Source organism: Zootoca vivipara, chromosome 8 (assembly GCF_965207765.1).
Source record: "Zootoca vivipara chromosome 8, rZooViv2.hap1.1, whole genome shotgun sequence".
NCBI classification, from domain to species: Eukaryota; Metazoa; Chordata; class Lepidosauria; order Squamata; family Lacertidae; genus Zootoca; species Zootoca vivipara.
Genome location: NC_142591.1, coordinates 67,094,917 through 67,120,882, shown reverse-complemented (window position 1 = coordinate 67,120,882; position 25,966 = coordinate 67,094,917). Strand labels below are relative to the sequence as shown.

The 25,966-nt window shown below is 40.4% G+C and overlaps 1 protein-coding gene across 50 annotated transcripts in view; it reads right to left on the bottom strand.

Annotated features, from left to right (window-relative positions):
* The window catches only part of RIMS2 (regulating synaptic membrane exocytosis 2), a 360,961-nt gene that overhangs the window by 206,367 nt on the left and 128,628 nt on the right, over positions 1-25,966 (bottom strand). For all 50 annotated transcript variants that reach the window (XM_088675810.1, XM_088675811.1, XM_088675812.1 and 47 more), the window contains one exon: positions 9,487-10,400. In XM_088675810.1, the coding sequence (XP_088531936.1) occupies positions 9,487-10,400 (914 nt within the window). The remainder of the gene's footprint in view (positions 1-9,486; positions 10,401-25,966) is intronic.

Below are 25,966 nucleotides of genomic sequence, written 5' to 3'. Positions count from 1 at the left end.
CAGGACTTATGTCCATAGGCCACACCTCTGATCTCCACACATTCAACCCCAGGCAAGAATGGGCTATTCATATAATGGAGAAATGTGATCATACCACAAATACAGGGTTTTTAATTGTATCCAATATAGTGCTAAGTAACCATCCCATCAGTGCAACGACTTCATAGAATCATAGAATCATAGAGTTGGAAGAGACAACAAGGGCCATCCAGTCCAACCCCCTGCCAAGCAGGAAACATCATCAAAGCATTCCTGACATATGCCTGTCAAGCCTCTGCTTAAAGACCTCCAAAGAAGGAGACTCCACCACACTCCTTGGTAAGACTTCCTCTTGCTCAATGGCACTTTCTCTCATTCTCCTCTCCTCCTCCCCCCCCCCTGCCTCCACAATCTGTTCTAGGAGTTCCCCCAACCCTGCGGAGCAGATATGGAGAGGGTTTAAGACATGTGTGCTGGTGGTGAATTCCATTGCAGAGGTAGAAATCCTTGCACTGATGGGACAGTTACTTACACACAATGGCTTTTATCTGACGTAGTGCTAAGAGACGATTTGGTTGAATGAACAGCTGGGGAACAGGCAGCAGGCAGAGTACTGCTCCTGTTCCCTCGCCACATATTCATTCACCCTGGTTCTAAGGTAGAGAACAGAATTTACACCTCTTGTATTTTGTGTCCTTCTGGCTCCAATGTTTATGATTCCCATGTATATCAATATATACATCTGCCATCCACAGTAACTATGTATACACAGCTGCCAGCTGAGAGAACACTTCATTAATCTGATGAAGTGGTCTTTAGTCCACAAAAGGTGATGCCTCAATAGATGAGTACATCTTTAAGGTGCCAGAAGACTCTGTTGTTGTCATTAGGGCTCAAAGGTAGAGCACCTGCTTTATACGTGGAAGGTGCCTGCTCAATCTCTGGCATCTCTAGGTAGGGCTGGAAATGTCCCCTGTCTGAAACCCTGGAGAGCCACTGCCAGTCAGCTCAGCCAATATTGAGCTAAATGGATCAATGGTCTGACCAGGATAAGGCAGCTTCTAATGTCATTGTTTTAATTTTAATTTTTGTTCCAGAAGCAGTAATATAATATGAATTACAGTCATACTACAGTTTTCATCACTATTCTTTTTGATCCAAATGAAAGCATATACTGTAAGCAAGAGGACAGGGCACACCTAGATAGCCGGTGCTGCTTTAATGCCTGGAGCTTGAGAGTTGCCCCCAACCTGCAGAAAACGACAATCTGGCCTTAGTTGGAAAATATGGATGAATGGAGACTTAAGCTATAAGCAAGCACAATCTGTGAGACTGTATAATGTGTTTACTATTTACGTGGCACAGAAATTAAGTTGCCTTAATTGACATATTGCTTTTTGTTATGTGTGTGAATTTCTAAAGCTTGTAAAGTATGTCTTAAACTAAAGGTTTTTTTAATCCTAGAATTATATCTAGCACTGTATTGCACTCAGCTGCCAAAATGGCAAATAGATTTTGTTTAAATGAGATGTTGTACAAAGATGCTTCCTTTTTTGTTACTGACAATTTTTAATATAAAAAAGGACCATAGAGCATTGTGATGAAAACTGCCGTATGACTGTAATTCATATTATATAACTGATGTCCACATATTCTCCAATTTCCAAGTAAACAGATTATATAACTAGAGCCCTCACAGAGAATCATAATCTAAATGTTCACTAAGGCATCAAATGTAAATCTCAAAATATTTTAAATTAAATGTCTGTTAACAATATATTTGTGTTATAAATATGTGGCAATGAGAATGGCAATGAAATAATAGCTAAATTTTCACCCTCATATATTCACTTACTTCATCTTTTATCACCGCACATTTTCCTAAAATAAAATCCTGACATTAATGCACATTAGTTAGGTCAGGTTTCCAATTGAAATGAAATTAATAACATTATATAAATGATAACAAACTATATCCTCTAGAGTAATCTATACAGGTTTAGACAAACATATGAGATCAGTGTTGTAATCCATTTGTTGTTGAGAATGAATGAATATGAAACAGCTGTTTTTGCAGCAAGGAACAAAAAAAGCCCTGATTCATACATTAACTAGGGATGAATGGTCCTGTCAATTTCCAGTCCATGTGAATTTCACATGTGTTCATTTATAATGCATTCTGCCCTGCTTCTGCAATTTTTTTTTTTAATCCACACAAGCATGGTAGTTTTTCACAAAATACATATTTAAATATGTATTTTATCTATCCTATATAATAATGTCCAATTTGTCCCTGCGTCCAGTTGTCCCGTGTGTCCCTGGGGTACTGCGCATGTACCCCAGAGACACAGGGATTGGACGGAGGGACAACGGCCAACCGCCGCTCCGAAGCCCAGTCTCATGCTGGAGGTGCGCGGCAAGGCCGCGGGGGAAAGAAGCGCTCCCCCCGGCAGCCTTGCCGCGCACCTCCGGCATGGGACGGCGCTTCCTCGGCGAACACAAGCAGGCAGACAGCCCGCCTGCTTGCCTTCCCCAAGGAAGCCGAAGCGGCAGCGGGCGCCGAGGGAAGCCGGCTTTGGCTTGGCGGCGGCGGGAAGAGGAGGAGGAATTCCTCCTCTTTTTCCCGCCGCCGCCAAGCCAGTCCCCAAGCCGAAGTGCGGCGCGGCGGGGGCTTTTCGCTGTTTGACTTCCCGGAGTGAAGGGGGAGGCAAACGACGAAAAGCCCCCCCCGCGCCGCACTTCGGCTCGGGGACTGGCTTGGCGGCGGCGGGAAGAAGGGGAGGAATTCCTCCCCTTCTTCCCGCCGCCGCCAAGCCAGTCTCCGAGCCAAAGTATGGTGCGGCGGGGTTTTTCGCCGTTTGCCTCCCCCTGGGGGGAAGGCAAACGGCGAAAAGCCCCCACTGCGGACTGGCTTGGCGGTGGTGGGAAGAAGGGGAGGAATTCCTCCCCTTCTTCCCGCCACCGCCAAGCCAGTCCCGGAGCCGAATTGCGGCGTGGCAGGGGCTTTTTGCCGTTTGCCTCCCCCTTAGCTCGGGGAAGGCAAACGGCGAAAAGCCCCCCCCCCCGCGCCGCAATTCGGCTCTGTCCCCCGCGCGCTTTAGTTTGGGGAAGCAGGCAGGGAGACGCAACAGCCCGGGAAGCTGCGGGCTGTTGCGTCTCCCTGCCTGCTTCCCCGAGCCGTAGCGCATCGGGGGACAGCCGAAGATCGGCGGGCGCTGTTTGCCGGGGTTGACAAACCCTGGCAAGCGGCGCCCGCCGATCTTCGTGTGACAGGCAGTGGGGAATGCAGGCAGGCAATAGAGCAAGCGCCTGCATGCCTTCCCCGCCGCCAGTCCCCCGGTGCTTCGTGCAGCGCTGCTGGGTGCCGACCCGGCAGGCCGCTTCCTTGATCTGGCGGCCTGCCGGGTCGGCGCTGATCAGCGCTGCGCGGAGCACCGCATCGAGGAGCCGGCATGCATTCTAGCGCCCGTTTATTTAACGGGCTGAAGACACTAGTAGATATATAAATGTAGGCATTGCATGCGCAGAGGTCACAGCCTTTCTCCATAACCACTGAACTGTAATGTAACAAATTTGGCCACAATGTTCCATGCCCATCAGTGAGGGATCTGGCATAAAAAAAAATCAAAAAAGCAAACCTTTCATACCTAAAATAATGATTAAACACCAAAAAGTGGCGCCCAAATTAGACGTCACCAGCAGAGCAGAAGCTCTGAGGACTCCAGCAGCATCCAATAGAAAGGCAGATTGCCCACTGCTGCCTCGAAAGCCGCGCCACCAGATGACATCACAAAATTCCACAACAACCAACTGAAAACAGGCCTTTTGCAGCAACAAGGCCCAACCAACTGAAAACAGGCCTTTTGCAGCAACAAGGCCCAACATTGCCAAGTGGAGGTAGGTGCCTGCCTGGGGGGGGATGGGGGGCCAAATAGGGGGCAGGGATAGGTAATGGGTCAGAACAGGGTGGGGGGGAGACAAAGGGATAAAACCTGCCCTCTGCACAGTATCTCACCTCATCTTTGCAGACTAGGCTGAGTGGATTGAGGGGCCTGCCTGGGTGGGGGATGGGGGCCCAAATAGGCTGCAGCATAGAATCAACTGAATATGGGCCTTTTATAGGGCTGTGCCTTTGGGTAGAATAAATGTTATTTCACATAACACATGTGGGTAGGGGAGTCAGGGTTGGGACAAAATTTTACAGAACACGCGCATTGGGGAAATGATTGTGTGAAAAATGAGTCACAGGGATAACCCGGGGGGGTTGGGCAGAGGAGAGGAGGGAAATCACAGGGGTAAGTGGGGGGGTTAGGGGGAGGGGAGGAGGGAAATCACAGGGATAAGCCGGGGGTGAGGGGAGGAGTGGGGGAATCACAGGGATACGTCATGAATCGACACAGGGTAGGGGAAATCACAGAAATAACCCACAGCAATGTGTGGCAGGGCCAGCTAGTTTATTTATAAAAGTATTTATATACCCTTCTCTCACAAAATATCAGGGTGGCATACAGCAATGTAAAAACATAATAAAACTTTCCCTTGATCTAGATGCTATACTCCTATTGATGCAGCCCAGAATTGCATTAGCTTTTTTAACTGCTGCATCACACTGTTGACATGTCAAGTTTGTGGTCTACCAGACTCCTAGATCCTTTTCACATGTACTGCTCTCAAGCCAGGTGTCACCCATCCTGTATTTGTGCCTTTCATATATTTGTTTGCCCAAGTGTAGTACTTTACATTTCTCCCTGTTAAAATTCATCTTGTGGTCCATTTAACCACAAAACTGAAACTTTTTTTAGATAGAGGTATTAGTGGCAGTATATTTTAAACTCTCCTGTTAGCTTATTATTTTATTATGAATATTGTTTTTTACTGTTGTTTATTGTTTTAAAATATATTTTTATGTTCTGTTGTTCCTCACTTTTTTTTACACTGAAAAGCAGGTTCTAAATTTTGTAAATGTATAAGCAAATGTATTTCATACATATTTAGCTTAGTCTTGTGTTCTATTTTCTTAGTGGATGAGTAAACTACCTTATTCTTAACCATTGCATGACACAATAGTTTAAAAGAAATGATGGGATGTGTTATATTTAAAATTCCACGGTCAGGGAAATGTCTCTTTTGATGTAGCTGGTATTTTACAAGATAACTGTATGGAAGTTTACATTATAATTTCTTTAATTGTTGTAATACAGTCGTACCTTGGTTTTCAAACAGCTTAATACTCAAACATTTTGGTTCACAAGCGCCATAAACCCAGAAGTGACTGTTCCAGTTTGCAAACTATTTTTGGAAGCCAAATGTCTGACGGGGCTTCTGCGGCTTCCGATTGGCTATTGGAACTTCCTGCAGCCAATCAGAAGCCATGGTTCGGTTTCTGAACGTTTTAGAAATCAAATGGATTTCTGGAACGGATTACGTTCGACTTCCAAGGTACGACTGTATAATGACTTTTGTCAACAGGCCTAAAGGAATAATAAAATCCTATTCTGTTGTTGTTATTGTTATTGTTATTGTTATTATGACATAATAATTATTTTATTATGTTAAAATGTAAAATTAAATACCAAGTTTCAAATGAACATGTTAGTTATTCTAAATAGGTGACACAAATAAGAGTAAACAAGTTCACCATCTAAGAGAAGACTGTCAGCTAGTATCAGAAATGGGAAGCAAAATTCTTCTCCATTACATTAATAAGCTTTAATAACTAAATGATATTGACATATATTAAAGTCAAGGCACGAACTGAGGAAATCTTAGCAAAAATCTCAACAGCTCACAATACAAGCTCCGGAGCCCACAAAATCAGAGGTACATGGACTTATAAATCAACCACATTGCCCAGTTGCCTTATCTAATTTAATAAATTTCAGTAACAGCAAATGCTAAGGTAAGTATACTATAGTAAGTATACTATATAGAAGTTTGTCATTGGTATGAGCTTTCGTGTACATGGTATCTGAAGAAGTGTGCATGCACAGGAAAGCTCATACCAATGACAAACTTAGTTGGTCTCTAAGGTGCTACTGGAAGGAACTTTTTAATTTTGTTTTGACTACAGCAGACCAACACGGCTACCTACCTGTAACAAGAATTATGATGAAAAATATGTAGAGAATCACCAGTTTATGAACATGGAAGTGACAGTATGGGAACCACATTTCTCTGTAGGACCATCAGTTAATCTTATGCTCTAAAATAGAATAGCCATCTGCAGTTATTTCTGAGGATCATTATGTGGGATAACCAGCCTCATTTAACCAACATGCTTAAACCTAATTAATCCACGAAGGGGTTAATGCTAATGTCCTTCCAGGCTTAGCTAGCTCACTCCTCTTTGCCTTGGAAGATAATCAAGCCTTTTGTTTCCCTCAGTCTACCAGAGAAGCTCAGCAGGTGAGGAGATCTGAGCTGGTTGCTGCAGCTCCAAGCAGCATGGCTTTTACAATTTTACACATCACTTGGGAAGACAGACGAACTAATATCAGTGTACTGGAAGAATCAAAGATCACCAGTGTTGAAGCAATGATTATTCAACATCAACTTCGTTGGACTGGTCATGTACGGATGCCTGATGATCGTCTTCCAAAACAACTACTCTATTCCGAACTTAAAAATGGAAATTGTAATGCTGGTGGTCAACAAAAGAGGTTTAAAGACTGTCTCAAGGCAAAAAATTAAAAATGTAGTATAAACACTGACAACTGGGAAACACTGGCCTGCGAGCGTGTCATGGGCTTTGACGCAAGGGAGAAATGTGCTAAGAGGAAGGCATGCTTGGCAAATACACACCGTGATCAACTCCCACCCAAAAACCAATGTCCCCACTGTGAAAGGATGTGTGGATCCAGAATTGGCCTCCACAGTCACTTACGGACTCATTGTTAAAACCGTGTTTATGGAAGACAACTCGGCTATGAGTGATTGCCGAAGAAGAAGAAGAAGAAGAAGAAGAAGAAGAAGAAGAAGAAGAAGAAGAAGAAGAAGAAGAATTTAGGAACTTTCACCACTGTGACTAAACCAAGTTTTACTGCCTGTGCAACCTTTTCTGAATGCTGTAAGGAAAAGCACATGCATCTGACCTTTGGAGAGTTTGTAAGTAAACTATTTTTAGCTTTAAAAAACATATGGTCTTATTAGTGTGGTTAAACAATAGCTTGTAAATGAAGCACTACAGAACTGCTGTGTGGCAACAGTTGTTAATACACAGATATACCACTGTATAAATGCATGCAGGTGAAAATACAGCTCTAGCTACAACACCAATTTTACACACTAGATTAACTACTGCATTCTTAAACACTTAAGCCTTCTGAATTTATTTTTCTGATGTGTGGATTCATCCCCTCTCACTGCCATGTGGGTAACTATTCCTTGAGCTTAGCAGAAGAAGATATATTCAGATTCCATAGATTTTGCTCAGAGATGGTCCATTATAAAACACTCAAACAATATAGCCTCACAATATATCTCACTGAAAGGCAATGGTGGTTATCAGAAGAGACAAAACACATATGCAAGAGTTGAGGGTCTTTGGAGATGGAAAAATATAAGTTGGTACCATGCCTTATAGCAATCTGCCATAATTTCAGAAACGGGGTGAAAAGCATGCAGTGTATACATTCAGTTTCTTCCACACATTCTCCTTCAGGAATCCTAGCCCTCAAACCACAGCTAATGCATGAACCAAGCAATGCTGATAGCAGAAAGAGTGAATGTAAAAGAGAGAGAGAACACTCGCCGAAGTCTATGAGGATACAAACATACCTGTGAATGACCATGTTCAGGTGCAACACTAATTCACAAAGTATGGTTTGTTTAGCCATACTGTGCATGAGCTGCTTTTTGCACAGCTCAGAGTCATAGCTGCCAAGTTTTCGCTTTTCTCGCGAGGAAGCCTATTCAGCATAAGGGAAAATCCCTGTAAAAAAGGGATAACTTGGCAGCTATGCTCAGAGTGTTCCTGCTTCACTTTTCCCTTACTCATGCAGGGAAGCAAACCACAGAGCAGCTGGTTTAGCATTACATCTGAACCAGCACTTGTGGTTTGTTTCTCCAAAACAAATCACAGTTGGGAAGCCAATTAAAAAAATATTGGCTTCGAGTAGTGGTTTGTTTGGAGAGAGAAAAACCACAGCATTGGCTCAGATGAATGTGACCAGTCTGTCCACAAGAGACTGTGCATGTATATTCTAGGGGCAAACCATTTGAAAGATGGCAGTTTGGGCCACATTGAAGAACAAATGAAGTCTACAGCACTATATTACAGAATAAAAAATGAACCGCTTCTATATAATAAAGAGGACAACCATAATTCGTTTAAGACTGACTTCAGACCTTTAAAAAAATCTTTTATACTCTGTGTATGTTTTTGATCTAGAGAGCAAGGTAGAAGAATAATGACTGTAAGAAAAAAGATTGCAGTGCTAAGCACAATTGTTTAGTTAACAGTTGTTTATTCATTTAGTCAGTGTTAATCACTGTTTGTTTTCCATCTGTGTAAACTGGTAATTATTTATCACTAAAAACGAACCAAGTTTTCATTACCATTTCCAAGAACACAATGCTTAGAATCCAGTTTAAACATAAAATACAATTATAATACTGACAGTCCAAAGGATGTGCTATAAGGTCCACTGCCTGGTTATAATATAGACATTTTTGCTAAATGGTCATATGTGCATGTATGTGTGTGCGCGCTCATGTGCAGACGCATACGAACTGAAACTATGACCCAGTAATATTCCTCCTTTCATGTACTTAACCAACACAACCTGCACTTTATCAATGAACAAGAACAGAGCAAATGTTTCTATTAAGTGTTCTTCTACCGTGTTATAATTGTGTTCTTGTTTTAATCATCATGGAAGATCACACTACACTTTGATGTGGGAGATATGTGGTTGGGTCTCCGGATTTTTTCATTTTCACTTAAAAGCAGCCACAGGGAGTGGGCTAAATTGGAACAGGAGATTGATGTTAGGGCAGAGGGGGTTTTTTAATCCCATTTTGCAGATTGAAATAACCTTCCCTGAAACTAGTATTAACCCTACTGGAGAGAACTATATTTGTATTTGTTTTCCTCCTCAGAAGAGCTAATAACACCTTCTTGTGGTGTGTATATGTGTGTGTGATGGGGGAAGAAATTTCAAACAGTAAAATAGTTTGAAAAGGAACAGGGGAGGGATTTTAAACAGAAAATCTCTTAGTACCATTTTTTGATCCAATTGTATCACTCCCACCACTATGGTTATATTTTTTTATAAGCATATAGTTAGAAACATGTATATGTAACACATACTTCAGTTCTTAGACTTTTGACTAATTTGTAGCTTCATCTACCCATGCTGATCAAAGGGACTGTATGTGACCCATAAGTGTAAAAACAAAGCAAAATACTCCTCACCAAACACCTGAGGTCTGCAGCAGTGATGCTTCTCTTTTACAGAATTAGAATGTACACAAAATTCATCTATGCAGTAAAAGCAAAAATCTTACCTTTCTCACTAACACTTTCACTTTCAATCTCTACATCGTCACAGCTGGTATACTCTGGAGTAGAGGCCAACTCTTCCTCGGAGCTGCTCAGTGAAACCTGGCGCATTTTACCCCCCTTTTTTGTTTTATGAGGCTTTGGTGGTGGAGGCCTAACTGATTCAGATTGATCTGAACTTAGTGAATCATTTCTTAACATGGTTTCCATTTTTTCACGTTTTGTTTTCCGTACAGCTGAGCTAGGATCCAAATGATGCTGTTTTCTTAATGAATCAGTTCCCCTCATATCTGGCCTATCAAAAGGAATGGGACTCCTCCTAGGTGTTGGAGGGCTGTGATTTGTGTTTCTTTGCCGATTGGGACTTGGTCCCTGAGTTCTTTCCATTGAATATGAACATTGGTCCATGGCAGCTCTGTGTTCAGATGCAGACCTTTGCCGTGATGGCCGTTCCATTCTCATCATAGATAACCGGGAATCTTCCAATTCAGTATTTGCCAAAGACACATCACTGTGCCTTCGTTCATGACGTGCGCGGGAGACTTCAGCATGAATACGCATTTGTTCCTCATATGGTTGTGGTTTGACGGGATAACGAGCCAAATTAGGATCACTTCGGTATCGTGCTTGGTACTCCTCTTCCCGTCGTTGCCTCTCATATTCCTCTCTATTCTGCACATCATCTTCCTCTAAAGGATATTCCCTCGAACGCCTGCGACTTCTCCTGTTCGAATCCCTGTAGTCATCAAGTTCAGCTTCTTCATATAACTGAGATCCATGTTGTGATCGCCTGTCCGTATAATCTGATGGTGATCTTGGCATTGCACTGTCTGATGTTGCATACTGTGAATAGTCGTCTCTCTCCTCCTGTTGATTGAATCTCCTGTTCTGATCTCTGGATATTGATGGGCTTCTTTTTCTAAGTAATCAAGAAAAACAAGAAGTAAACATTATCAATATTTTCAATGCTTAAAATTTATTTGTTACAAACTAATTCCAAACTAATTATTCTAGTTGACTGAACTATAATAACTGTACTGACTTTCTAATAACCTGATAATCACTCACTCAAATGGAAGCACATTGTTTTAAGTTGAATTTGTTTTCCAGAGCTGATATATATAGTATGGTGGCTAAGAGAATGCATTATGAATAAAGAAATCCCCAGTTCAAATTTCATCTCTTCCAGGAAACTCACTTAGGTGGCCTTAGTAAATCCAGTATCAAGCTCAGCCTCCCATGCCCACCATCTGCAATACACCCATACCTCGGTTTAAGTACGCCTCGGTTTGAGTATTTTCAGTTTAAGTACTCTTCGAACCTGTCTGGAACGGATTAATCCACTTTCCATTACTTTCAATGGGAAAGTTCGCTTCAGGTTAAGTATGCTTCAGGTTAAGTACGGACTTCCGGAACCAATTACACTCATACCTTGGGTTAAGTACGCTTCAGGTTGAGTACTCCGCGGACCCGTCTGGAACAGATTAATCCACTTTCCATTACTTCCAATGGGAAAGTTCACTTCAGGTTAAGTACAGACTTCCAGAACCAATTGTGTTTGTAAACCGAGGTAGCACTGTATGCTGATAAATATACTTGCAGCATTGTTTTAATGGTTACAAGAAGATAATGTATCTGAAATATCTGAACATTCAAAAATGTTCTATGAATATTAAATAATAAAAGGAGTTAATAAAACAAAAATACATTAGTTTAATCAATTAAGTTGTAATTCTCCTATTTTTTCATACCACATTTGTTAGTTTAAGTTTATTTTATTCTATTATATTCATATAATTGCTTCACACATCCAAAAGGAGGTCTGAAGCAGGACAAAAAAATACAAAATACAATATGCAATGGAAAATTCAAAAAATAACCTAGCAACATGTTTTAAAATGTATTTGTATCTGTTTCATTATTCACATCATGATGTCTGCATTACTCACAGATAAACAGATGGACTTGGTTCCTAAGTGGTTAACTTAAGTAAGTTTCCACACCTTCCTCCTTCCTGCAGCCCTGGCAGAAACCTTTCCAGAGGGTTGATGACCATCCTAAAGTACATGGTATATCAGTAGCATGGGGGGGGGAGTGTCCCAAATTGAGAAGTCCACTGCCCAATTTTGGCAATTCCCTCGTCTCCACACCAGCCCTCTGGAATAAGTTTCATGTTTCACTATGTACACTATTGCACTGTAACTTAATTAACATTAGGCTCCAAGCCATAATTAATTAAAAGGGAAAAATACAAAAAGAAATTATGAAAGAATTATCCTTACAGAACTTATTCAATAATTCATGGCAGGATTCTTATTTGTATTGTTTATATCAAATAGCCACTTAAGTAAAATAAAATTAACAACAAACAATATGCATCTTCTGACAATACAAATGTTCACATAATTTCTTAGTATATAGTAGGACAACTACCTACTATATACTTTATTATTTTCAGCCATTACTTATCTGCCTTACAATATGTCCCACCGTAGCTAAATACTTTTTAAAAAATAAAATGAGCTAAGTTCAGAAAAGAAGGAAAAATCAAAATCAAAGCACAAACAATTCTCAGAAAAGCTAGATCATCAGCTCTTACTGGTTCGTTTCACATTTTTATTGTTTTATTGTAATATTGTGTTTTTATCCTGTATACAACCTTATATTTTATATGAAGTTGTGGTTTATAAGTATTTAATTAAAGAAATAAAATATATACATTTTTTTCTTTCCTGCCTTATAAACTATCCTGTGATCTTTGTATGAAGGATGGTATAGAAATTTAATATATAATAATAAAAATAATACTTCTTCTGAAAGTTATAATTTAATTTTTTTTTCATTAGGTTGTTTACTTTCATAAATCATATCATCATTCACGAGTGATGAAGCTAAATATTGAAGAACTGTGTATCTTGTGTAAAATTCTGAATATATCCCAGGTTATGGAAGTATCGTGATTAGAGCATAGCAAGCTGAGAGCCAGAATGCAGTCCAGGGCAAACTATGAATTACATCCTAACATATGTAACAACATTCCACCACCTAATCATGCACTCCTTCCTTCTAGTTTCTCCGTTCTAAATTTCAGCCAGGTGACTTTGCTTTAGAAATAACAACAGCAAGCCACAGGCGTGAGAATGTGTGTGCTCCCAGAAAAGAGTTTGCAGCTACTTTGTTTCTCCCTTACTGCTGTGTCATGCTAAGATGAACCAAAGTTTGCCTTAGCATGCCATTTGAATCTCTGCTTGTAATTAATAATAAAAGAAAAAACAGGGGTTCAGGCCACCATACCAAAACACAATATATGGCATGCAAAGTACAACGAATGTATTTGTCACAATGTACCCACTATTACAAGGCATACAGTACATGCAAGCAGTACTCAAGAATCATCAACATAAGTACAATATTACAATTACTAATATATTTTCCACCAAACGATATGCATGTAGAAGCCTGCTTAGATGATGTGTCTCCTTAGCCAGACTGGGACAGAAGTCTTCAGTCCAGAAAACCTATCTATTGCCTTGGAAATCTCACTAAAATTCCACTGAAATCCACAGGACTGTTTCCATTCACTGTATTCTCACCTCATTAATCTACAGTATTTCAAGATCCCTTTGTAAGCAATTTCATGTAAGAATTCCCAAAGCACAAATTAGGACAGTAACAAAAATGATACAGTTACAGGTAGGTAGCCGCGTTGGTCTGGTATAGTTGAAACAAAATAAAAAAATTCCTTCCAGTAGCACCTTAGAAACCAACTAAGTTTGTCATTGGTATGAGCTTTCGTGCGCATGCGCACTTCTTCAGATATACTGAAACAAATTATACAAATTGCTTATGCAAACCACCTACGGTAACTAAATAAATCATGTTACAGCTGTTGTATTACTGAGGTGGGAAAACTCAACTGAGTTTTCAACTGCTTGTTTCCCCCTCCCCAAAAGAGACAATATTACATTGTGAAACTTATCGCATTTCAACAAAAAAATCAAATAAACAGTGTAACAGTGTAAATAAATCCATGCATTGGTGAAAGCTTCAGGAAGTACTTAAGATGTGCAAGAAAAATGTGGAAGTTTTCTGCAATAAAAAAAAGATTGCTTTGGATCTTGCTAGCTCCATTGATAGCTTATCATCTCATAAGCATCTCACTCTCCAATACCTGAAGGCATTGACCCCATTGCACTTCAAAACCTGGGTGGATGAACTTCTGGACCTGGAAACCAAAAAACAAATAATATTTCGTAGATGTGATGCTAGCACTAAATGCAATGGTATCTGGTCTGAGTTCTAAGAACTCTTTGAATCCTGATTTCCTCACCCACATTTGTTGGTGTCTCTTCTAGTTCCCCTTCCCCCCCTCCCTATATTTGCTAAGTTTTCATCATAGCTTTGGAGGGAAGGATATCTGGGGAGGTGTTTACTGCCGTAGGTTCTTTACATACAATCTTTCAATAATAAATAAAATGATTATTTAGCTTACCAAAGTTATTTCTTTTAAAATGTATTATATAGAACTACAGCATTCACTGGGACTCTTCTAAAGACATTTACTCATTGGCCAGGATCTAAAGAGCTTCTTTGTGCATGCCAAACACATTAATTGACTTCCCCAAATTAAGCAACAAGGAAGTCCCATGCCATTTTGCAACTTGCTTTTGAAATGCCCCTTAGTTTCAAAAGAAGTTTAACATGTGGCTAAAGAATCTGCTAATTGAGGAAACACAAGTTCAAAGCCCCATTTGGTGAGGAGAATAGGACAAGATGAACATTTTTCACATCCATGCCTAAATATAGGCACATTTCTTTATTACTCTGAAATGAAATTCTTTAGCGGTTCAGAAACCCACCTCCTCATGAGTAGAACTGGATCCTTTGTTTGGTTCAGTGTTTTAAAACTAAGCATTAAAAGTTCTGCAATTTAGTGTTTTAAACTGATTGAACCTTAATCTTAACATGCATCAAAATGACATAGTAAATATTTAGCCCAAAGTAAATTATAATATTAAAACCACTAACTATGAAATTGTAACAGCTAGTGGAAATAACATGTTTTATTTGACTTTGGCTTCAGATGTTTTTACAACTGATAACTGGGCTTGTGTTTTTTAGGGCCCCACTAGACTTGACTTCTTTTTCTGTTATCCCTCTGGATAGATTAATGTCATTAGTTAAGTTACTAAACACCAACTATAATACAAAATGCTTTCCTAAAGTATTAAATAGCAAAGTAGTTAAAATGCAACACACAGACAGAAAATGGGATGATCCAGATAAAATAACTGGATGATATGCAGAATTACTATTTTTGTCTCGTTAATCAAGCAAATAAAAAATTAAGATATCAAGATATCAAACTGCACTGCAATTAATACTAGCTAAGTGCCTCAAATTTACACTTTTAAGAACCACAATCACATTCTAAAGTTTATAAATCTATGGATAGTGATACAGTATTCTGCTTAAAAGCCTGGATATTAAAAATCAAATATACTATACCCTTTTAAAAAATAAACCTAGTTGTTTGTCATAAATAATTTAAAGCTCAAATTACTTTTTAAAAGCTTCTTAATACTCCCCATAAAACCAATAATGTAAAAATTTAAAAGTCCATGTATTATTTCATTCTTTACCTTCTGATCAGCCACTGCACATCTGGAAAGTCAGGAGCATCAAGTTCCCGAGAATGCATCAATTTCTGTGCAGCCTACTGCTTCATTTAATCCTTGTAGCTTTGAGGAAACCATGTGAAATGTCACTTCAATTTAGGAGCCCAGATTTCCAAACAATTTCTTCATAAACCTTTCCTCACCTCCAATTACAAAATATAATGCATCTGGGAGAGGAAAGGTAAACTATATAAAATAAAACTAAAAATTATTTGGGCCTAAATGCTGACCCAGTAGAGAAGCTGTGGAGAGCAGGAGAGAAGGGTTACTGTTTAATGCTGTTACTATGTGCTGTATATAGCTGGAGGTCAAGTAAGAATTTACCCTATAAGGAGGATTATGGTACTTAGCTGATTAGTGCCTTGCTACAATAGTATTGCCTGCAAAAAGGACATCACTAGGCATTTTTAAACTGTTCAAAATGGTCTAATTCTAATGTTATATCAAAATATTTTAATATGTTTACACTCTTGCACTGAAACAGGTTTTAAATCCCTACTGGTGAAAGAGCTGAAAAACATTTTTAAAAGCTTCTTTTCTGAATAATCTATGGCACACTGAACTTATTTTTTCCAAGTTAGATGATATAGGAAATAGAATTTAGGGGGATTTTTTATGGAGATGAGCATGAAAGGAAGTAAACCTTCATATAAGGTAAAGCAAAGCAAATGAATGTATAGCTTATGCTCTCGGCCTAAAAAAAATATCCAAACCTCAAATTCAAATATCCAACCTTCTCACTTGTTTTAAAAATTAAGGAGGATCCAGTGCAAAGACAAAGTGGAATAAAGTAAAACATTATACTTTACTTATGTTTTTATGATGACCCCAAAGCAATTCTCACATGAAACATTTGCTTTAGGGGAACTGATCCTATTTATTTCTTATTTCCATATGTGTGGTGGTAACCAACATATAGAAGGAACCATATTCAAAATACCACACTGATATTTAGTAATATGACTGGATACTAGAGAAAAGCGGCCATATGTTAGAAGTTTCTAAAAATAGTGTGTGGACAAAATCAGAATGTGAGCATACTTCTGTCTGTATGGCACTACCAACAAGAGAGACAGGAATAAGCCAAACAATCAAGTGCTGAAGGTGCTCCTAACAATAACTTAAGAGTTCTCTTCAATATTAGGCTCAGCCCTAGTTGATTTTCTAGGCAGGACTAAAACTAGCGCCACTAGCAGCCCCTGGTGTGCAGTGGAGACATCATCCTGACACAGGTGTTGCTGAAACTTACCTGGATGAGCTGGTGAGAGACAGGGCAGTGGCAAGGTAAGGGCTGCCCCACCCCAGTACAGATGAACTGCCATGATGCTGGTTTTAAGACAGCAGTTCCATGGCTCCCATCCACCACATGGACTGCTATTAACCAGCACAATGCAGTACACATGTCTGATGGCAGTGAAAGCTGCTGACAGGCTCAGCAGAACTAATAGATACACACAGGCAAGCATAGGTCATCAAACAAGATGATCTAGACAGCCTCAGCCCCAAAACTGGGCTGGAATCTGGAAACTGGACAAAAATTGTTTCACTAATACAGTACACAAATGGGACCTGTAACAAAATGTTGCCCATGCAGGAGTATTTTCTGTTCAGAGTCCAACCACTTCATTCCTTCTCTAGGTCTTGGCATGCCCTCAACCCAACAGCCAGCATTCCATGTCCACTGCTTGGTCCTCATTGGGCAGTGTGAAGTGGAACCTGTCACTGACACACACTGTTGTGAATATCTGCAGAAATCTTCCCCAGCAGTCAAGGTCAGGATAGAGGGCACACCTTCTCTCGCAGTGTGCAGAGATGAATCAAAAACACTGAGACAGAGGTAGGGGCTTGAAGTGGGGAGAAAAGAAGAGGACAGCTGAATATACAGCTGCAGGAAAAGCCCTGCTGTGTTCTGTCCACATACAGGCAAGGATGCAGCAGACAACCCAATGCTGACAGGCTAAGTAAAAGATTGGCAACCTCCAGGGCCGGCTTTATGGCCAGGCTGGGTGGCGCAGGGCGCCACGGCGCCCGCCTGCCAGGGGGGGGCGCCTCGCAGCCGCGCCTGCCTGCCTGCCCGCCGGCCGCTCCGCCGCGCAGCAAGCCCGCCCACCCGTCCGTCGCGCAGCAGCACACTCGGCGCCCGCGCTGAGCCCGGCCGTCCACCTGCCCGTCGCGCTGGAAAACGGGGCGGCGGGGGATCCGTCGCACCACGGCGCCAGGGCGCCAAAGGTGCTTAAGATGGCCCTGGCAACCTCATTCTCTAGGAAGCCAAAGGGAAGGATACAAAGATGATGAAAGAAGCAATACTGTGATTCCGCATCCTGCTAGACTTTACAGCAAGATAGCATTGTTTCGAGACGATGGCATCCACCTTTCATTTTGGGGAAATGACATCTGGTTGGCCGACATAACTGAAAGCATGAAATATTGGTTGCAGTTGTGAGGGTATGTGGCGGCGAGCCTTTAGGGCTCTTGTGGCGGTTAGGCATTGGGTGACCTTCTGATGGGGGAGGGGAGGCCTGGCCATCACCTGCCCCTCCATGCTTAGGTGTATTCCATTAAAGGAATCCGGGAGGGTGGATCTTGTCCGAAGCCCGGGGCAGGGCTAGGGCCATGCCACGACCCTTCCGGGAACCCAGGGGGGAGCTCAAGTTGGTTTGCATCGACGGGGCTCCTCCTACCAGTGGTTTACCCTACCAGACTTCCTGCACAGCGGACACGAGTCAGATATAGCCTGGTCTACTCAATGCCTAAGCCAATACCACTCACATTCTGTAACCAATAAAGTTGTGGCCTAAATTTGCCCAATAACATTAACCTTCTATCACATGTCCTAGTGTTTTTATTCCTCCCTGAGGGGGTGGTTGTGGGGTCTTGACATGCAAAAGCCCTGCTGTGTTTTGTCCAAATACAGGCAAGGATGCAGCAGGCAACCCAATGCTGAAAGACTAAGTAAAAGATTGGCAACCTCATTCTCTGGGAAGCCAAAGGGAAGGATACGAAGATGATGAAAGAAGCAATACCACAGCCTGTGTTAATTCTGTACAGAAGCCAAACTAGGAGAAGGGGGGCTGGAATCAAAGCTCAGTTGGGTAGAGCTGCCCATATGAATTCTGAGAACAAAGAGCTCTCCAGGTCTACTCTGCATAAAGAGTGGCCTAGCATTCTGAAGAACCTCAATGTGGATAGAGGGGATACCACACCACTGTGAAGTGTAACAGGCAGGTGGGGGTGTTTCCCCCTTTAATAAGTTTTTCCTTAAAATATATGTGCTTCTGTAAATCTTGAGATTCATTTGATATCTTTCTCTTGCATGGTGCCATTGTAGCTACATAAGAAACACTACTCAATAAACTGAGGTCACTACTAGCATATGATAATACCCAATTATAGATGTGCTGCCACTTCAGCATCTCAACCAAAAATATTATTCAGAATGAATAAAGAAATTTTTAATTTATTTTTTAAAAAATAAAGAATGGAGGAGTTTGGTGAGAGTTCCTTTAACATATATGGCCTCCTTGCCTCCTGGGCCCATAAGAAAATCTGTATAACATCCATCATTTGGACATTCCTCCTCCAGAATCTTTAATCAGCCAAGATGGCAAAAGTACAGAGCATTGGCTTCTGACTGCCAAGGACCTTCTCCACTTCCTCAGGCTGAAGAAATTCATAACATAACAGGCACTTCCTGGGCATCCACAGACTGAGATGCTTCATGATCACTCTAGCCATTGTCCCTATTTTTCAATAGAAAACCATGAAGTCAACAAGCAGATTACCATTAAAAGCAACTGTATTAGCTAACTGACTCATTTCCACATTATAGAAGTCAACCAGGAGGATTTTGACAGAATTGCCAGTCTCCATAATAGAAAACTCACCCATCCCAAAGGCTCTCAGTAATCCATCCAGATCGCCAAGATCCAATCATATGAATAGGCCCCCAACCCACTGGGAGTCCCAGAGAATATAAATCCTATCAGGTCTATGTTTCTTTGATGAAAGAATTACATTAAATTCCTTCACTAACGGATTACCACCATCCAGGCCAAAAGAGATAGAAAGTCAGAAATACACCTTGCATGGAATGGAATCCACCTTGGGATGGAAATCAGTTTTTCCAGATGCTTCTAGACTGCTGGCCATCCTGGTGGGGGCTGATAGGACTCAGGCATCCAACAACTTTATACTGTAAATGGCCTTGTGATCTTTGGATGAAGGGCAGTATATAAATGTAATTAACAACAACAAATTGAGAATGACCCATTGCAAACATGGTGACCATGAAATCTTAAGCCATTTTAACCAAAGGCGCCTTGATTGTTGTTCTTTATTTTATTAATTTATATATCACATATGCCAAAGTGGTCACTACAATCACCCAAAACAAGCAACACTGGGAAATCCATTGCTATACCATGTGAGAGGACTTGTGTACTTTTGAGGGCAGTGGGCTAGCCATTGTTAAACGCATAAATGATACTGGACTACATGATCCCTTGGCCTAAATTCAATGAAACATGGTGTGGGTGGGTGCATGGGTGTAAAAAAGTCATTCTAGGCTTAATCCAAAATTCAATTTCATTGCCAGTAAATGATCAAATTTTATGATGGCTAACAAACACCCTACCCACTTTGAAATGTGCTCTTATACTGCCTCTGTTCTGACTTCATATTAAAATTATCTAGCTACTTCTATTTAGTGGGATTTCTTGCATCCCAATTCTATGTATCCTCATCAAAAGTTAGTCCCATTCAGTTCGATACATTTAATCCAAAATAAGTGTGCATAAAATTGAAGTTCTAATTAATTATTCCCTCAACCATCAAATTAAGCAAGTGATGCTTAAATTAAAATTTACAGAATGTGAAATTTTTGCTTACTGAACATTTTGGGGGATATGAATTAAATGAAAACAAAAGCTGAATTATGCATTTTGACTTTCTTGTATTTAATTATGTTATGACAGCAGTAGTGTAAGGATGGTGGTGGTGACTTTCTTTCTCCTTTGAATTTTCAGAACCCAGGAGATCAGGGTTAGATGAGATTTGACTACAAAATGAAAACTAATTATAAAAGATATGGACACTCAAAGTGGGCCTGCTGATCAAATATTTGTTAACTAGTTGAAAAAGAATACCTAAGTATTCACTTCTTGGCTTCACATAAAAGAGCCTCTGGCAGTCTTGCTAAACAAGGAAGTCATGTCAGCTTTGAGATTGGTAGTAGGAGGTCTGTGAGACTGAATAGAAAAGGAGATGGACGAGGAGATGATGAAACATGCTTCTTTATCATATAAATACTACAGCCAACTTGAAGTTTCTTAAATATTTTTCAAAATATTTCAAAACATAAAATACTTTAATAGATTCAAGGTTATAATCCACAAAACGAACATTGAGGTGTGCTGCTAGTTCTTTAGAATCTAACACTAGATGAAAGGCATGACATTGCATCTATGAACAGCACCAGTGTAGTGGCATCATTTATCTCCCGCTAAAGCAAAGAATAAGAAGATATGAATTTCGAGCATGTGCTGCTGCTAAGCAACCCAGTTGAGAAGTAAAATCCACATCCTCTCCCTCTGAGTCTTTTCTCCCTAGGTCTCCATGGAGCCTTAAAAGCAGTCATTAGATAGTGCTGGGCGGAGGCAGGATCTAGAGATGAACAGGCACTGGAATCTACAGAAGAGCCAGTTGTTGATTGCAAGTCTTTATATTAAGGCGGTTTCCCACTTTTGTCAATTGACATTGGAGTCCAGTTGTCAGGTGTCAGAACACACAAATTACCAGAAATAACTCGAACACTAACTTGGAGGGAAAGCAGCTGGCTGAGTGAGTATAGCAGTATGAGATCTGGGCACGGTCACTGAACTAAAGTCCAGCAACTGGGGACAAGACTCTGGCCCTGGGCCTCAGACAAGCTCTGCATGGGTCTGCTTGTTGCAATCCTGCCTTTTGACCTTTGTGTGGTAATAAGCCAGATGTCAGTTCCCTGCTCCATACCACTGTCTCACCTGCTTCCTCCAGACTCCCATGGGCTCATCTTTGCCAGGGCAAGAGCACCCTGGGAGAGGACAAGTAAGCAAGTTCCTACCTTCCTCTGCAAAGGTGCAAAGAGGAAAAATACCATCCCTGCAATTAAGCTGGGCTACCAAGTTTGCATAGGCACTTTGCAGAGTGCCTATGGAAGAAAGTACCTGTCCTCCTTTCTGGCTTAAAGCTGAGTTTTTTTCTGGCAATGTGATCCTCCAGTGTTCCAACTACCTTGGCAGTGCAGTGTAACTGAGAAACAATCTTCCACCCCTTGTCCAAGATCCAACATTGGCACAGGAGAGAAGGTTATCTTCATGGCCAAGAACAAGATCCCATTAAGTGTGTGGGGTCCTAGAAATCAGATGTTTGGCTGACTACTAAGGTCAGTTAATATTTGTAGTAAATTACAAATTACAAGAGGGATAACCTTGTGTTGCTTTTCATTAAAGTAGACTGTTTCAAATATGTTACTTTAAAAACTCAAATAAAGTTATCTTTATCACTAATATCTACACGTTGTGGACATATTCTTACATAAGGATGCCTATGGAGACCAATGATTAAATTACTAAAAGCAGAATTAACTATTTTGCTGATAATTTTTATATTAATAACTAATGTTTACTTGCTTGGACAGAATATATGTACAAAAAGAATGCATTCTCTGTTTACCCTGAAACGTGACATTTGAGATACATATTTTTAAGACCTACCTATTTTTGTGATTGTAATTTGTTTGAAAGTGTTTTTAATGCTGTATTTTAAATTGTAACCCAGCAGGGGGCTTAGGGTGAAGCAAGGATAATATAAGAAGAACAACAACATTCAAATATTTTGGATAGAGTTTGAAAGAATGCAAGAAAAGCTCACTTAAAATATCTATCCATAATAAGAGTTCAATGTTAAGATACATAAAGAGAAAATGGACATGCAGTTGGAAGAAGGAACCTGCATATGTTTTCTTTTTCCCTCTGCTGTTACATATGCCAAAGTGGTTAAAGGAAAAGGTTTTCACTTTAGAATATAGCTTTTGCTAGCTGTTTTTAATGCTTTAAGCTTGGCCTCTGTGTTGAAGACCAGCTCTACTGCTGACTCAACCAGCTCAAATGCACAGGCATATGTCAAATCCATTTTGTAACAGTGAAAGACAGTTATTTCTATAGATACACTCATGTCTCCTGCTCTTGGAGAAACACGAGTATCCTCAAAATTACTGTAATCATAAAACATCAATACTGACTTAGCTTACAATGTCAGAAGAGTTGTTCAATTCGGATATCATATTTTCTAATCCCAGTCCCGTTCCCCTGTCTTGTGAGGATTACCCCCTCCCCTCCCCATGTTCATGTTCTATAACCAGTTTACTACTGTAGTTTAATCAGAGCTGACTTTGTCAGAACAGAGTTGGAAGGATCCATCTTGAGGGAAGTGGATAACAGTAACCTCTAATTAGTTTTCTGTTGCTGAGGTTAATAGCATTTCCGGGGACGGGGGGGGGGTGTTAGATGAAAACAGTGCAGAGGATAGAATTAAACTCCTCCCACAAAACACGGCTGCTCCAATAAAATTCAGAGGCAGTTTTGAAACTAAAATTAAAATTTCAGGAGATCACAGATCTCACATGTCACATGTAGTTTGGTCCTACTGCTGGTGTTTAAACACGGCAACTGGAAAAGCAAGCATATTATTGTGAGGCAGGGAATTTCATTAGAAGGGGGCATTTTGATTTTATTTTGATTATGTATTTTGTGATTTTATCCTGTAAACTGCCCTGAACCTGTGGGTATAGAGCAGTAAGTAAGTAAGCAAGCAAGTAAGCAAGCAAATGGTAAAGGAGACAGGCAACAGATGATGAATTTTGAGGCTTAACAAGGAGAGTGCAAATAGACCAAAGACAAACGAGTATGAAAAGGGGGGAAGGGGTGCATAGAAAAAAGGAGCAAGGCTGTGAAATGGTCATTTACTATAGGGTGGTTCATCAGTATCAGGTGTAGCATGCCTGCACTTCAAGGTACATCAGATAATGCGGGCGATCATCTTTTGTTCAGGAGCTTAGGGGCAGAGAATCACTTCTGGTTACCAGTAAATTTACATTTATGCTAAGGTTCTACGTGGGCCAATCAGAATGTATGGTTGCATTTTTATGTTTAAAACCCAACAGCTTGGGATAATCTTCAAACATATTTCTAAAGAATTGTTGCTTCACAGAAGATGGATTAGGAGATATCGCTGGGAAAAGAATGAAAGAACAGCTTTTCGCATAAATCCCAAATTTCTGGGAAGATAAAGTTGGACAAAAGGTTATCCTATGTATGATACAATGTAATACATAATGCTTGTGAAAATAATGTTGTTGATGAGATCTGTCTAGCCTATGCAGCAAAATTTGATAGATCATTTACATAAAGTTGCAACTATGCAAATTTATACCTGAACAGTCTCAGTGACCTGTACCACCTGGACCATGAAGAGAGAGACTCCCCTGGGTGATTTGCAAACTTTCACATTCATACAACTTCCACTTAAAATATGGAATTATAAGAAGTGAAATATTTTGTACCCATCTAATGCTAAACTTCTGCATTAGTGGGAGAAATCAGGTATGTGGTTATTTCCTCTGCCAAACAATTCTATTTGGAGTAGCTACACACTGAAATATATGGCATTCTCATTCCCATTGATTGACCAGCACTTTGCTGTGTGACCATACTATTAACTCATATTTTAAGGGTAGCTTTTCCATTGCAAAATGTCATCTTTAGTTTCAGATGGCATTTGTATTAAATCTGCCTAACAGTTTTTGAAATCAGCAATGCTTCAATAGCTTATAAATAACTAATAACACACTTAAAACACAATGAAACCTGAATAATGCCTTTCTTGATCAGTAATTATAAAAGCACTTTGTTCCCCAGCAGAGCTGAACTGAATACCATATATGAATTTTAATTTTGCACATTGTTGCTGTTGATTGAAAATTCTATTCAACCATCCAAGCATTCAAAATATGTGTTAAGTAAAGATCATCATGCAATTTGCTTGAGCTTTTCGCCCTTCACAGTGAAGATTGTCAGGTGAATATTTTTCTCTATGAAAATAAGCTAATACTAAGAGAGAGAAATCAAATGAACATTGTCATACCTCTATAAACCATGCTTTTACATGCAAAAATGTTTCTTTTGCCATAGATAAATGTACTGTACACTTTATTAAGCCCAGTACTGACTCTACAGTATTATTTTGCTTATATAAATGATTCCCTCTCTCAATAGTATTGCAAGCAATTTTTGACACCTATGCATCATCATATACAGAGTGAAGTCAAATGGGCCTTAGAAAGCACTGCTAATAACAAAGCCAGTGGAAGTGATGATATTCCAGCTGAACTATTTAAAATTTTAAAAGATGATGCTGTTAAGGTGCTACACCCAATATGCCAGCAAGTTTGGAAAACTCAGCAATGGCCAGAGGATTGGAGAAGATCAGTCTACATCCCAATTCCAAAGAAGGGCAGTGCCAAAGAATGCTCCAACTACCGCACAATTGCGCTCATTTCACACGCTAGCAAGGTTATGCTTACAATTCTACAAGGCAGGCTTAGGCAGTATGTGGACCAAGAACTCCCAGAAGTGCAAGCTGGATTTCGAAAGGGCAGAGGAACCAGAGACCAAATAGCAAACATGCGCTGGATTATGGAGAAAGCTAGAGAGTTCCAGAAAAACGTCTACTTCTGCTTCATTGACTATGCAAAAGCCTTTGACTGTGTCGACCACAGCAAACTATGGCAAGTTCTTAAAGAAATGGGAGTGCCTGATCACCTCATCTGTCTCCTGAGAAATCTCTATGTGGGACAAGAAGCTACAGTTAGAACTGGATATGGAACAACTGATTGGTTCAAAATTGGGAAAGGAGTATGACAAGGTTGTATATTGTCTCCCTGCTTATTTAAATTATATGCAGAATTCATCATGCGAAAGGCTGGACTAGATGAATCCCAAGCAGGAATTAAGATTGCTGGAAGAAATATCAACAACCTCAGATATGCAGATGACACAACCTTGATGGCAGAAAGTGAGGAGGAATTAAAGAACCTTTTAATGAGGGTGAAAGAGGAGAGCGCAAAATATGGTCTGAAGCTCAACATCAAAAAAACCAAGATCATGGCCACTGGTCCCATCACCTCCTGGCAAATAGAAGGGAAAGAAATGGAGACAGTGAGAGATTTTACTTTCTTGGGCTCCTTGATCACTGCAGATGGTGACAGCAGTCACGAAATTAAAAGACGCCTGCTTCTTGGGAGAAAAGCAATGACAAACCTAGACAGCATCTTAAAAAGCAGAGACATCACCTTGCCGACAAAGGTCCGTATAGTTAAAGCTATGGTTTTCCCAGTAGTGATGTATGGAAGTGAGAGCTGGACCATAAAGAAGGCTGATCGCCGAAGAATTGATGCTTTTGAATTATGGTGCTGGAGGAGACTCTTGAGAGTCCCATGGACTGCTAGAAGATCAAACCTATCCATTCTTAAGGAAATCAGCCCTGAGTGCTCCCTGGAAGGACAGATCATGAAGCTGAGGCTCCAATACTTTGGCCACCTCATGAGAAGAGAAGAATCCTTGGAAAAGACTCTGATGTTGGGAAAGATTGAGGGCACTAGGAGAAGGGGATGACAGAGGACGAGATGGTTGGACAGTGTTCTCGAAGCTACGAACATGAGTTTGACCAAACTACGGGAGGCAGTGCAAGACAGGAGTGCCTGGCGTGCTAT